At 44.4% G+C, this 11,956-nt stretch overlaps 5 protein-coding genes across 5 annotated transcripts; all 5 read right to left on the bottom strand.

The window, feature by feature from the left end:
• Positions 1–520: 520 nt before the first annotated feature.
• Positions 521–2,856, bottom strand: BDB00DRAFT_816462 (Alpha/Beta hydrolase protein). The gene is made up of 5 exons (XM_053122998.1): positions 2,470–2,856; positions 2,227–2,341; positions 1,949–2,116; positions 1,448–1,857; positions 521–1,333 (listed from the first exon to the last, which is right to left on the bottom strand). Exons 1-5 carry the CDS (start codon positions 2,738–2,740, stop codon positions 1,017–1,019), a joined length of 1,281 nt encoding a protein of 426 aa, XP_052981229.1. The 5' UTR covers positions 2,741–2,856; the 3' UTR covers positions 521–1,016.
• Positions 2,857–2,897: 41 nt separating this feature from the next.
• BDB00DRAFT_816461 (uncharacterized protein) lies at positions 2,898–3,523 on the bottom strand. The gene is made up of 2 exons (XM_053122997.1): positions 3,384–3,523; positions 2,898–3,309 (listed from the first exon to the last, which is right to left on the bottom strand). The coding sequence occupies exons 1-2, from the start codon at positions 3,491–3,493 to the stop codon at positions 3,120–3,122; spliced, it is 300 nt and encodes a 99-aa protein (XP_052981228.1). The 5' UTR covers positions 3,494–3,523; the 3' UTR covers positions 2,898–3,119.
• BDB00DRAFT_816460 (uncharacterized protein) lies at positions 3,524–6,985 on the bottom strand. Its single transcript, XM_053122996.1, has 5 exons — positions 6,499–6,985; positions 6,233–6,345; positions 5,983–6,131; positions 5,682–5,816; positions 3,524–5,587 (listed from the first exon to the last, which is right to left on the bottom strand). The coding sequence occupies exons 1-5, from the start codon at positions 6,699–6,701 to the stop codon at positions 3,683–3,685; spliced, it is 2,505 nt and encodes an 834-aa protein (XP_052981227.1). The 5' UTR covers positions 6,702–6,985; the 3' UTR covers positions 3,524–3,682.
• A 1,596-nt stretch (positions 6,986–8,581) lies between these two features.
• Positions 8,582–9,734, bottom strand: BDB00DRAFT_816457 (No apical meristem-associated C-terminal domain-containing protein; the record flags this gene model as incomplete). Its single annotated transcript, XM_053122995.1, has 4 exons — positions 9,651–9,734; positions 9,287–9,626; positions 9,208–9,254; positions 8,582–9,143 (listed from the first exon to the last, which is right to left on the bottom strand). Coding segments are annotated over exons 3-4 (609 nt in total), but the record flags the coding sequence as incomplete, so codon positions are not given.
• Positions 9,735–10,244: 510 nt separating this feature from the next.
• BDB00DRAFT_786804 (clasp N terminal-domain-containing protein) lies at positions 10,245–11,885 on the bottom strand (the record flags this gene model as incomplete). The annotated part of the gene is made up of 4 exons (XM_053120641.1): positions 10,245–10,932; positions 11,025–11,476; positions 11,569–11,766; positions 11,856–11,885. The coding sequence occupies 4 exons, from the start codon at positions 11,883–11,885 to the stop codon at positions 10,245–10,247; spliced, it is 1,368 nt and encodes a 455-aa protein (XP_052981225.1).
• Positions 11,886–11,956: the final 71 nt, after the last annotated feature.

Genomic DNA, 11,956 nt, shown 5'->3' with positions numbered 1-11,956 from the left:
AATGAAATGTCCATACACTTGAGGGTATAAGGGAATTCATCTGCCACCGCTATTGTCAAAGTTAGATACAGAAACTCCTCATGCCTCATTAGTTCTAAGCATTCTCAACTATCGTACATGTATTGACGTCTATAAAAACTCTTCCCTGAAAATGCAAAAAAATGTCTACAGCCATTGTATTCCTTTTAAACCAGTCGGTGTCTATAGATCATTTAATACACCCATATATCAAACATTAATGTTGGCATATTTCTGGGTATGACCATTATTAAGTAGATGATATAAAAACGTTGTCTTGTTGCTCACGACTGAGACTGAAGGAGAGTATAGCGACCCTTCAGATACACATCGTTTTTCAGATGGGCTAAATGAGTGAAATTACAAGACACTGACTATGTTCTATACATTTACAACAAGTTCTGTTCGGCACCACGCTTTAACGCCATGTACAACACTCTATTCAAAATGTGTGCGACATTGCTTTTGGTTGTATCTATGCAGTGTCCTTTCAAAAAGATTAGCACAAGACAGGCGATCTGCAACGTATGTTTATCTTGTACAAGCTAGCGAAGAGACAATGTCATCTGAAAATCTCTGCAGTCTTTTACACACGCCTTAGTAGCCAATTAGCTGTGATTACCATATCCGCGGTGGATATGGGAAATTTGACAACAATAGGTAGGGTTTGCACTTTCATGTGAAAAAGAAAAGATTAATAGTATTTCTATGTACAGCCAAATAAGGATATTAAAAATGCAAAAAAAGGAAGGGAGGAACAAAGTTCAACGCTAGAAGGTGATAAAAGAAAAAAAAGAAATGCGGGAAGTTGGAGGAGAAACATTGTCGAAACAAGTAAAATTGCAGGTCATATATCTTTTTGAAAATGCTAATATAAAAGAGATTTGTAAGGTTGGATGAGTACGTTGCGAGATAGTGTGTTTAGATGCGTTAGTGATTAATCGGATGAAAATGTGTGTGTGTGTGTGTGTGCTAACCGCAATAAATACGTATAAGAACTAGACATAAACTGTCAATGTCGAGCTTTTGGCAGTCGGTAATTGGTCTTCCAACTTTCTAAGTACTTGCGCTTCCAATTCCGTATCCGTCGTGGATAATGCTTCGTGAAACTCGTCACTTGAAGAATCATCGTCACCTTCTTCATTATCTTCTGGAACAGCTTCCAAACCTTCGCTCGTACGACGAGCCGATAAAGAATCGAGGACACGTCCTTCACGTGGCGCAATCACGCTACGATAGCAAAAATCAGCAAACACGGTGTCTGCACGGTCCAGCATTGCCTTGTCCTTGACGACTTCCCGCACACAGAACCAATCTAAATCCGTCCCCGAAATCGTTATTCATTAGTTTCAACCAGCATTATCTCCCATTTACAACGTCAACTCATGTATGGATAGCGGGTGAATAAAAATAAGTAATGATGCTTTACCATGCACACAGTCTTCGACAACACTTTCCCATTGCACACCATCCTGCTCAGCCTTTTCTGCTAGATCCAGCGCATCATCTCGTAGCACCTCCTTGTTGCCAATGTACATGAGCACCTGTTGGGGCAAGAAGGCATGGAAGCCAGTTTGCAGCTTGGCGATGCCGAGAATAGGGCTTGCCTCCGTAGGACCATCGGGATCGTTGGGTGTCTTTTCGAAATAATCGCGTTTGATGACCTTGGCTGTGTGTTGTGAAATGAAATCGTATTTGACGTTTTCGCGCCATGATTCTGACGTTGTTTCGTCGGTGACCAGAGGCGAGACAAACACGGCGCCTGCTGGTCGTGGCAACTCGCTCACCATGGGTCCACCCATATCCTCCTCTTCTGGATCATCCGTCACAATTTCGAACCTGTCATTTTGATCATTTTGGTAAGTTACCATGGTTTTTGTTTGTCGTATTCAATAATGCATATTACTGAGAGAGAGAGAGACTTGATTACATGGATGGATCGTGCGTCAAGAACAACATCTCTAGCAACAATGAAGCTCCAGCCGAGTCGCCCGTAATAACCACTCTTCCCGGATCAACACCCATCGTTTGCACCAAATGCTCATATGCTTTCACAACGTCCTCCACCGGACTAGGATACTTGTACTCGGGTGCCAGTCTATTGGGACGAAAAAATAAAAAAAGTAGTCAGACCAAAGTTAGTCATTACCCCGTGGGGGACGAGGCTAAGACAACAATTATAATAATGACAATCATAGTGGAAATTACCGATAGTCAATAGACATGATGAGGGCTTTTAAATTGTACTTCTTTTTGAGGAAAGTGATCCACCGGATATAGGTGTCCATGTACATCGTGGATGTTCCCAGGCGGAATCCGCCGCCTGTGGTTTGTTGTCGTTGATTTTGTCAAAGGTTCCACAAATTAAAATGAATATCACACAGGCACACTACACCAGCCTTTTTATTTTTCTTTCCAATCGCCGACTCACGGACAACCCAACTCACTCACCGTGGACGTTGAAGAAGATAATGTCAGCTTGATCGATACGTCTTTGCAAGGCGATCGCGTCGAGCTTGTGTACTTGTTCGCCAATCCAACATCCGGACCATGCGTTGTTCCAGGATACCTTGTGGATCCAGGGCTTATGCGTTTTACGTGGACGAGTGATATCGTTCAAGATCATGCGCGCGGCAGGTGCTGGATAAGCAAAGACTTTGCGCAAGACCTTGATCACCGCGGCTGGTGGAAGTCGTCGAAGTTGTTTGCGGATGCCGTCCATCAATCAAGTGTTTTAGCCAAGTAGCGTAGATGATGAAACAAAGAAAAAGAAGAAGGAAGAAAAAGAAAGTAAACACGTTTGCGTCTAAAAAGACAGACACTTTATATATAAGAGTCCGCACCATCAACTCTATACATACACACACACACACACACCAACCCCAACTACACGACTGTTGTCTTGTGTTACCATATGGGTTTTTTCTTTGTTTTATTGCCATAGTGTGAAAAAAAAAGAGCCTTTTTATGTACAAGGAACAAGGTGTTGCTGAAATGGACAAGTTCGATTAAATGCGTGCTGAATGCTTATGTGTGTGCTGTGGATTGGTGTGTGCGCCCCAGAAAGAATAAGGGGGGGGGTATAGCTGACAAATGATAGTTTATGCGTTCAATTGGCCTATAGGTAACGTCACCTTATAGTTCCACCACCCGTCGCCCTGTCCAAACGTCGCATTCGAATCTTGCCGTACGTCAAACAACCGTGATTGATGCAAATCGATCCAGCACCGTCCTTGTCCCCAATAGCACGTCGATGAGAACAAGGCGATCAACAGCAACGTGCAATAAATACTAGTGCAAGAGAAAACCCCGCAATGAGTTATTCAATGATCTAAACGTTCTATTTTAAACGTATGATTTCTTACCAAGGCTTCTGATGTAAAAAGAAAGACACTAGAAACAAGATGACAAAAATAGGCGGCGCATCGGGAAATGGTAACAGTAGTAATGGAACAAAGTATCGCATGCAGTACATTTTATCAAAGTTAAAAAATAAAATTAAAGAGAACGTGTGTGTCTGTTCTCTTTTTTCACCTCTGCCCCCCAACCCACAGTGAAAAAGTCACGAGCCAGCAAATTGCAGTGGCGGGCTTAAATCTCTCAAAGGAAAAACACAGCCAGTGATCTCGCCCGGCAGATTCTTTACAGTGAGTGTGATTATCGTTTATTTGACATTTCCATCATTTTTGTCTGGATCGTCGTCATCACCCGTCGCAACGTTTACTATCGTAAGCTCATCATCGTCTCGGACTGACGATGCTTCCGAACTACTTCTTTCCCGGTTTCCAAGAAGCTTGTTGTTTACCGGCTTGACTGGATTACTGCTACTGCGTCGTCTCATCCACTTGCTATTCTTGGCATCTGCTTCTGACGGCACGTCAAACGCTACAGACTTGTCCTTGTGTTTCTCCAGTGGCGTTGTATCTCCAGATCTTGATCCTGATCCTCCTCCTCCTACTGCTGCTCCGGTTGTACTTGCCCTTGCTATTACTACCGCTACATCTGATGATGCTGCTGCTGCTGCTGCTGCTGCTGCTGAAGATGATGATGATGATGATGACGGTATTTCTTCCATAGTGAATGGGAAAGGCGGTATCTGTGGACACGAGGACCTCCGTGTGCTTTTTTCGTCCTCGGCTGGCTTGAGCATTTCTGACGATGATGATGGCGTATCCTCTCCTGTCTGGCTCCACATGACTTCTCCATGATCATCATCAAACGGCATCGGACTCACTGTATAACTGCGCGGCGGCAAGCTGCTAGCACCACCACCACCCGCCTCGCGATCGATTTGTGCAAGAGCGGGCGATGTTGCTGATCGATGCGCTGCAAGAATATTGGCTGGCACCAGCGAGCGCGACAAGAGTGGGGCTGACATTTTTCGTGTTGTCATGGTCGCCGCTACTGCTTCTGCTTGAGACAAGGCTACTTCCAAGAACTCGCGATAACACTCTAATCGTTGCATCTCGAGCCGTTTTGCATGGACGCGTCTGCCAACCATTTCTGCAAAATAAAGAATACGTTCCTTGCTCGGTTTTTGTAGCGGCACCAGGACCATCAAGTTTCGCCTTAGTTGTAAATCGCGTTCCAGCAGTCGTTCCAGCTCAACCATTTTATGAGATAATTCGAGAATTTTGACCTTGGCCCGTTCTTCTCGCTTCACTCGATCCCCTGATGATCGCCCACCATGGTGATGGTGTCTTGATGATGAGGGTGACGACGGCTTGAGCCGTACGCCTGTCGTCTTTATCGTTGCTGCGTAGTTGATCTTGGTCATCCAATCGTCCATGTCAGCATCACTTTTAGCGCGTATCAGGAATAGTTGACCGTCGCCCGTCATTAGCCGGAAAACATGTGGGTATTTGGTGTAGGATTCGTCGTAAATGCACACGGCATCTGCGAGCGATATAATCTGTACAGGTCTAAGAAGGTTGTTGTGGTGGTTATTGGGGCTGCTGTTAATAATGGGCGTTGAAGGACTAGAGGGTATAGGGACAATGCTGTTCGTCAGCGAGTGTGTAGAGTAGATGGATGATGTGAACGAATGCGAATGGCTGGTCGTGTCTATTGTTGAGGTGGATACACTTGGGAATCGAAAGGGTGGTGGTGTGCTAGATGAAGAAGAGGATGAAGACGTTCGTTCCGAGGCGGGTCTACTACTTGTTGTTGTTGTTGAACACTGTCGTGGTGATTCACGTTCCCGTCGTTCTTCCTCGGCAAGCCAGGAGTCAAATGCCAAGACATCTGCGAAAAAGATTATTTGGGTACCACTCAGAATGACACCAAACGGTCGCCATCCTCGGGCCGTTGCCCTTTTGCCCCCTGGCAACATGTCGTATTTGCGCTCGATGATGGCTGCTTTAGCAACTCGGATTGTGTAAGTGTTACTGCCATCATTGCTGCTATTATGGCGACCTCGTACACCACCGAGGCTCAAAGGTCGTGCGTGATGGAATGCCATGTGCGCTTCATTCAGTTGGATCGGTCTTGGTATGCGCTTGTAATGAAACGAATTTTCGGGCGGCATGAGCTGCGTTAATTTCGGATAAAGATCCTCGACCGCATTTGCCTTTTATGGGAGGTGTGGAATATATTCACGGTAAAGATTAGACTTCACGCTGTTAACAGGATTTTCCTTTTCCAAATAGATACAAGAAGCTTACCGGTGTCAATGCACTGCTGGATTCACTTCTCGCTAATCGGCCGAACCAGGACGTCGGTGTGCGTGCTCTGAACAAATCGTCATCGTTGCCTTCTGCATAAGTGAATTCAGTCGACACGATATTGTCATACATAATCTACAGATAGAATGAGATGAGCGTTCGTTAAGACATGTATGGAAACGCCTTTGTGTATTCTAGGTAGTATCTGCAAACACCGTCCTTCTCCATGTCTCGCACACACACACACACACACACATACACAGAGAGAGACTGGCTCTCTATACTTTGCAGCCTGGCTTACATCCAATATTTCAGCTGGCACATTCTCGCCACCTTCAACGATCCCCTTCCGCATAATAAACGTATCCTTGTTCATCTTTTGTCGCACATTCTTATTGTGCGCATCTGTATGAAGTAATAGCAGCAAAAATGCAACGGCATAGGCAGCGTCTACAGATAGACAAATGTGTGATCAACCCAAACCAATCCGTTAAACTTGATAGCTAATATACTACTACCCTTGAAGCATATACCAGCTATTACTATCTTACCTGGACTGTCAGCCAGGCCTGGATTGCATTCATGATACCGTTTGGCAAAGTCTTCCATGGCTCGGTCGATTTGTTGTGCTTCTTTGGGCAAGTGCGCCTTTGCCAACAGCTTTCTAAAAAAACACCAAGTTTTTTTTTTGTTGGGTGATGAGCCTTCACTTCTTTTTTCTTATGCCCCATTTTCCTTCCCCTCCTCCACAAGTCGTGTGCCCTTCAACTGGGGGAGTGTGTTTTTCGCTTTCTGTTGTTCTTTGGTGGTCTAGTACCTCAGCGCCATATCAACAGCATCGCCACGAAAGTCAAAGGTTTGTAATTGGTCAGCAAATGTAGGTCGATGTTTATTATTGCTGCTACTAGTGCTGCTATTTCCATTGCTGTTGTCGAGTGCTGCAGCAGTTGTCGTGGTTGTTGTTGTTGTTGTTGTTGAGCTACTGCTACTCGTTGTCATCGCATCACCTGGGCCGGCCATGATGTTTCTTTTTTTTTACGTTGTTTATGAAAAAGAAAAGTGGTGAATTTGTTGTGTAGTGTTCGACAAGAAGGAGAAGGGAAGTTTTTTTATAAGAGGAACCAGCCTGTAGTCATAGGATAACAATAAGAGAGTTTGGGGGTTTGTGTGCTGTTGTGGCTCGACTAGCAATATGTGTGTATTATGTGCGTGTCTGTTCGATGGTATTTAGAGCATCCCCAGCGGTATCGCAAAAAAAATCGCGAAATTTGAGCAAGCTTTCGGTCTCGAAATTTCGCTATTGCTGTAGATCCCCAGCGGACTCGCGAAAGATTTCACTTCCTCAAACTCTCTTTTTATAAAAATGCCAACCACTCGCGAACTTGCCCAAATATTTTCTGATGTTGATGCCGATGAGCTACTCTGGCTTGAACTCCATCACCGAGCAATGGAAGCTTTGAGAAAGGAGATTGAGGAAGGAGGTACCTTGAAACGTGGATCAGTCTTTGGGCGAAAGTACAAAGAGAGAAGACGCGAATTGGGACAAATGTTGCTTCAACGTGACTATTTCGACGAAGTTCCACTTCATGGTCCAGAAGAATTTCGCCGTCGTTTTCGGATGTTCCGTCCACTTTTCCTAAAAATCGTCGATGCCATTGGTAAAGAAGACGATTACTTCGTTCAAAAGAAGGATGCTGCTGGGAAGCTGGGGTTCTCGGCCATCGCGAAAGCAACTGCAGCAATGAGGCAACTTGCCTATGGTGTGCCTGCTGATGCAGTGGACGATTACCTGCGTATTGGCGAAGAGACTGCTCGTCAATGCCTGCTCCGTTTTTGTCAAGCAGTCATCGATGTTTTCGGTGAAACGTATTTACGTACACCAAATGAATCAGACATGGCAAGACTATTGGCTCAAGGAGAAGCACGCGGCTTCCCTGGAATGCTAGGCTCGGTGGATTGTACCCATTGGATTTGGAAGAATTGTCCCAAAGCGTGGCATGGAATGTACAGGGGCAAGGAAGGAGAAGCAACAGTGATTTTGGAAGCAGTAGCAGACTTTGACCTATGGATATGGCATGCTTATTTTGGGCTTCCAGGAAGCCTCAATGATATCAATGTTTTGGATCGCTCACCTTTGTTTTTGGATCTTGCTGCTGGACGTACACCACCGGTAGCATACCGCATCAACGAAAACGAGTATACGATAGGGTATTATCTTGCTGATGGGATATATCCCAAATGGGCAACATTGGTGCAATCCATCAAGATGCCTGAAAACCTTCAAGAACAGGTATATTAAACTATTTGTTTTGTAACGCCAATATAATAATCATTTATTCTTTTGTAGCATTTCAACACGATGCAAGAAAGCGTGCGCAAAGATGTTGAGCGCGCGTTTGGTGTTCTAAAAGCTCGATACCACATCATCCAGCAGCCAGCACGTCATTGGAATATTGCAACTCTCACCAAAATTATTAACGCTTGCATCATTCTCCATAACATGACCATTGAGGATGAACGCGGTACAGAAGTTGACTATGAGTACGATGATGAAGCAACTCGCCGAGAAAAAGCACGCCGCAACAAAAACAGAAAGCGAGTTCGAGTCAGCACTTCTGATTCAGATGGTATTGATGTGAATCCAGAAGAGGTTGCAGCAACAACATTAGCTACAGTGCCCGGTGATGACGCTGTTTTCAAACAGTATCTTAGTCGATATCAAGAAATCCGCGATACTCAGAAGCATCAACAACTACAAGATGATCTTGTTGTACATTTGTGGAAATCGTATGGTAAAGTCAAATGATGGATACTTTTTCTTGATTAAAAAAACTCTTATCTTCATCTTAATCCTACTCAACTACATCATGTTCATCCCCTGATGGTTCTACTGCTTCTACTTCTTCAACTTCTTCGTTCTCTTCTTCAAACTTCTCATCTTCTTCTCCATCGTCTTCTTCATCCTCTTCATCTTCTGCTCCTCCTGCAAGCAATCTTTCTAAGATCTGTTTTTGCCGGATCTCAAAGAACTGACGGCGGACGGGATCCAATTGTGAAGGATCGACAGCCATGATCTTCTCATCCCTTTCTTTTCTGTCGTCCTTCGCTTTTCTTTTCTCTACCGCCACGAGCTGCTCCAAATATCTGCTCTTTTTTCTCGTTTCTTCGAGAAATGCGGCTTGATTTTTCATCGCTTCATCAAAGTCGCGCTTGAGCTCTGTTCGAGCCTTTTCTTTTTTGTTTCCATCCGGTCTTTTGTTGGTGGATTGCGCGGTCGACGATTCACCATTATCGCCTTCTTGACCGACATTGGAAACTGCAGGTGCTTTACCTTTACCCTTCTTATTGTTGTCGGCAGGTGTATTTTTCTTTGCCTTCATTTCTTCCAGCTTGTCGTTCCACTTGTCAAAAGAACGGAGGGTTTCCCAACAAAGCTCAAATGCGAATTGTTTCTTTTCGAATCTGAAATACGCTTCCTTTGCTTGCGTACGCTGAAAGTTACTTATATCAGGCCCTGTATACTAACATGTTTTTCTTATACTTTTTATTCAATACTAACCAGACCCAGTTCATTCTGGCCACTTTGTTTCAAACCCTTAATCTGAGCGTAGTGTCCACAGAACTTTGCAACTTCTTTCTGGATGTTACGACTCCAACGGCTCATCAAGGCTTTGGCCGTTCGTTCGCCTCTGGGATCCTCGATATGCGAAGCAAAATGGGTAGCAACTTTTTGCCAGAATTGGCCACCATCCTGGTCTGTCCCTGTTTCGGCATTGATCGAGATCTTCAACCATGATTTACACAGTTGAAGATCTTCTGCTGGAGAATAGTTCAGGTTGCCTTCGCGACCTCCTGCCTTTCCAATACTCTTCTTTTCCTTCACGGAAGAGGACGAAGTAGTGGTAGGAGCGGAAGTAGGCAAAGGGGAGTTAGGTGGTTGTGGGGTGTTGGGGCGATTTTCTTGCATTTTGGTGATGATTGTGAAGTTGTTGTTGTTTTTGAGTTTATTTTAAAAAATGAGGTACAGGATCAACAAGTAGTTTCGCGAGTCGACAAATTTCGCGAGCTTGGACTCAGAATTCTGCGACTCTCAAATTATGCAAATGGTTTGGCGAGTCCGCTAGGAACAAAAAAATACAAACTCGCTCGCAAAAATTTCGAGATTTGAAATTTCGCGAGTCCGCTAGGGATGCTCTTAATAAGAAAAGGAAACGGGAATAGGGCAAGCTGAGTACCAAACCGCATTTCGTGTGTGTGTTATATGCTCTCTTGAAACCACCAGTCGGTGCTTTTAGCGCTTTTCATATCTGGCATATAGCATCAACAATAGACAGATGTTGTGAGTGTAGTATGCAAGAGAGACCCATCCGTTGTAGTATGGCTCCTTATTTTTAAAATATGTAGAATATGCTGTAGTATGAGTCGTATGTGACATATTATCAGATAAAATGAAGTGCCAGGGTATACTAGTAGTAGTAACAACACCAACAGCAGCAGCAGCAGCAGTAGTACTAGTAGTATAGTGGTATAGTAATGCGCCCCTGAACACTTCTTTTTTATTGCTTATTGAGTCGCATTTTCCACATTTTGCTTTTTTGCGGGACGTCTATTTTCCTGGCCACTGTTACGTGTAGTAGAAGAGACACTACTAGAGGGCCGCTTAATCGGTCGAACAGGCGTCATTCCGCGCAACATAAACATTTTCTGCATCGTTGCTGATGTTCGAGCGTTGGTCTTTGGTGTGAATTTCAATGAGCTCGATGCAGTGGCTCGCGTTAATTTAGATAATGTGCTACTATTTTTTGAGGATGACGATGCTGCTGTTGCTGCTGTTGCTGTTGTGGATGCATCTTTTGCTGCAGGTTTGGATATTAAGACAGACGATGACGTAGCTTTGCTGGCGGTGGGGGTAGCTGGTCTCTTTGCGTTGGGTATTTTGGATCCTCTTGCTGAAAGCGATGCAGACATGGATGTTCGTGGACGCTGTGGGATCGGTAATTTGGCTGTGGATAATTGTGGTGCACTGTTTCTGCTCTTAGGTCGCGGCAGTCGCGTACCAGCGTGTTTAACGACACGTCCCACAGCGTGAGATGTCGTCAGAGATGCTGGTGCGTTCTTTGTAGCGGATGTTGAGGAAGTAGTAGAGGAAAAGGACGAGGCTGAGGATGTTCTGGATAAGAGTTTGGATGTTGGCCTTCTTTCGGTCACGGTCAGGTATTTCTTGATATCGGCGGGTAACTTTTCTTCAAACCTAGTTTTGTTTGCTCGTTGTCAATGATAAAATCCTTCTCTAATCATTCTTCCCCCAACCCCCACCTCCCGTTTTTATCTTCTTGAGCTTACTTTGAAGCAGATTCAGGGAACTTTATGCTATAGGTCTTGTAGCAACATCGAATAGCTAAACGCACGTCTGGCGCTGAATCCATGGCAGTCATACGGATTGCGTCTTCAATCAGAGTTTGATGCGGTGCGATATCTTCCTTTGTGTTAGTTTCAACCAGTTTGTCGAGACAGGCGGCAACGCACTGTCGAACAGATTTGCTCGTCTCCTTTTGCGATTTCAAGAGTGTCGATAATTTAGGGATCATCCGTGGCAACTTGGCGTGATCGATAATTGTCTTGTAGCACTCGACAGCGCGGGTGAGCATCACCTTGTTGGTTCTGGCAAACATGCGCAGTAACGTGGGCGCAAACAAGTCGTGGACGTGTTGGTCATAGTCGCGTTGCATGGCTTCTGATACCTTTTTTAAGAACTCTGTTGCTGCACCAGAGAGTCGTGTGCGTTCAGTGGTAAGCTACACAAACGAAAAAGGCAATTGGTCATCAGTGTGTTATACTACCCGAACAATAGTGCAAGACGCGAAAAAAAAAATGAAACAGTGCTTACAGTTTTGATCAAAGGTCTTTGCAACATTTTTAAATGATCTACAAAACCATCGTATTCGTGTGCCTTATCTTCCAATGTCCAGACACCAAGGTTTTTCAATGCAATATTAAAGAACTCCCACGTTTCTTCTGTTTCGCCCTTGCTAAAGAGTTGTTGGATTCGCCGCATCTCTTTATCCAACTCTGCCTTTGAGGCGATCTGAACAATATTCACACATCAAGATTTCAACTATTAACAGACCGAAAGAACACAAAGATACAGCTTTTATAGTATACAGCAGACTCTACCCTGATTGGCTTTTTAGGATAAATCTCCATTTTGCTTTGTTATTGTTAATTGCAGTGAAAAAAGCAAAGAGGAAAATAAAATACAGGAAAGGTGGAGGTTG

The sequence above is a fragment of the Zychaea mexicana genome (genome assembly GCF_025766255.1).
Source record: "Zychaea mexicana strain RSA 1403 chromosome Unknown BDB00scaffold_24, whole genome shotgun sequence".
Classification (NCBI taxonomy): Eukaryota; Fungi; Mucoromycota; class Mucoromycetes; order Mucorales; family Lichtheimiaceae; genus Zychaea; species Zychaea mexicana.
The sequence above is the reverse complement of the archived record's forward strand: the minus strand, read 5'-3'. Positions and strand labels throughout refer to the sequence as shown.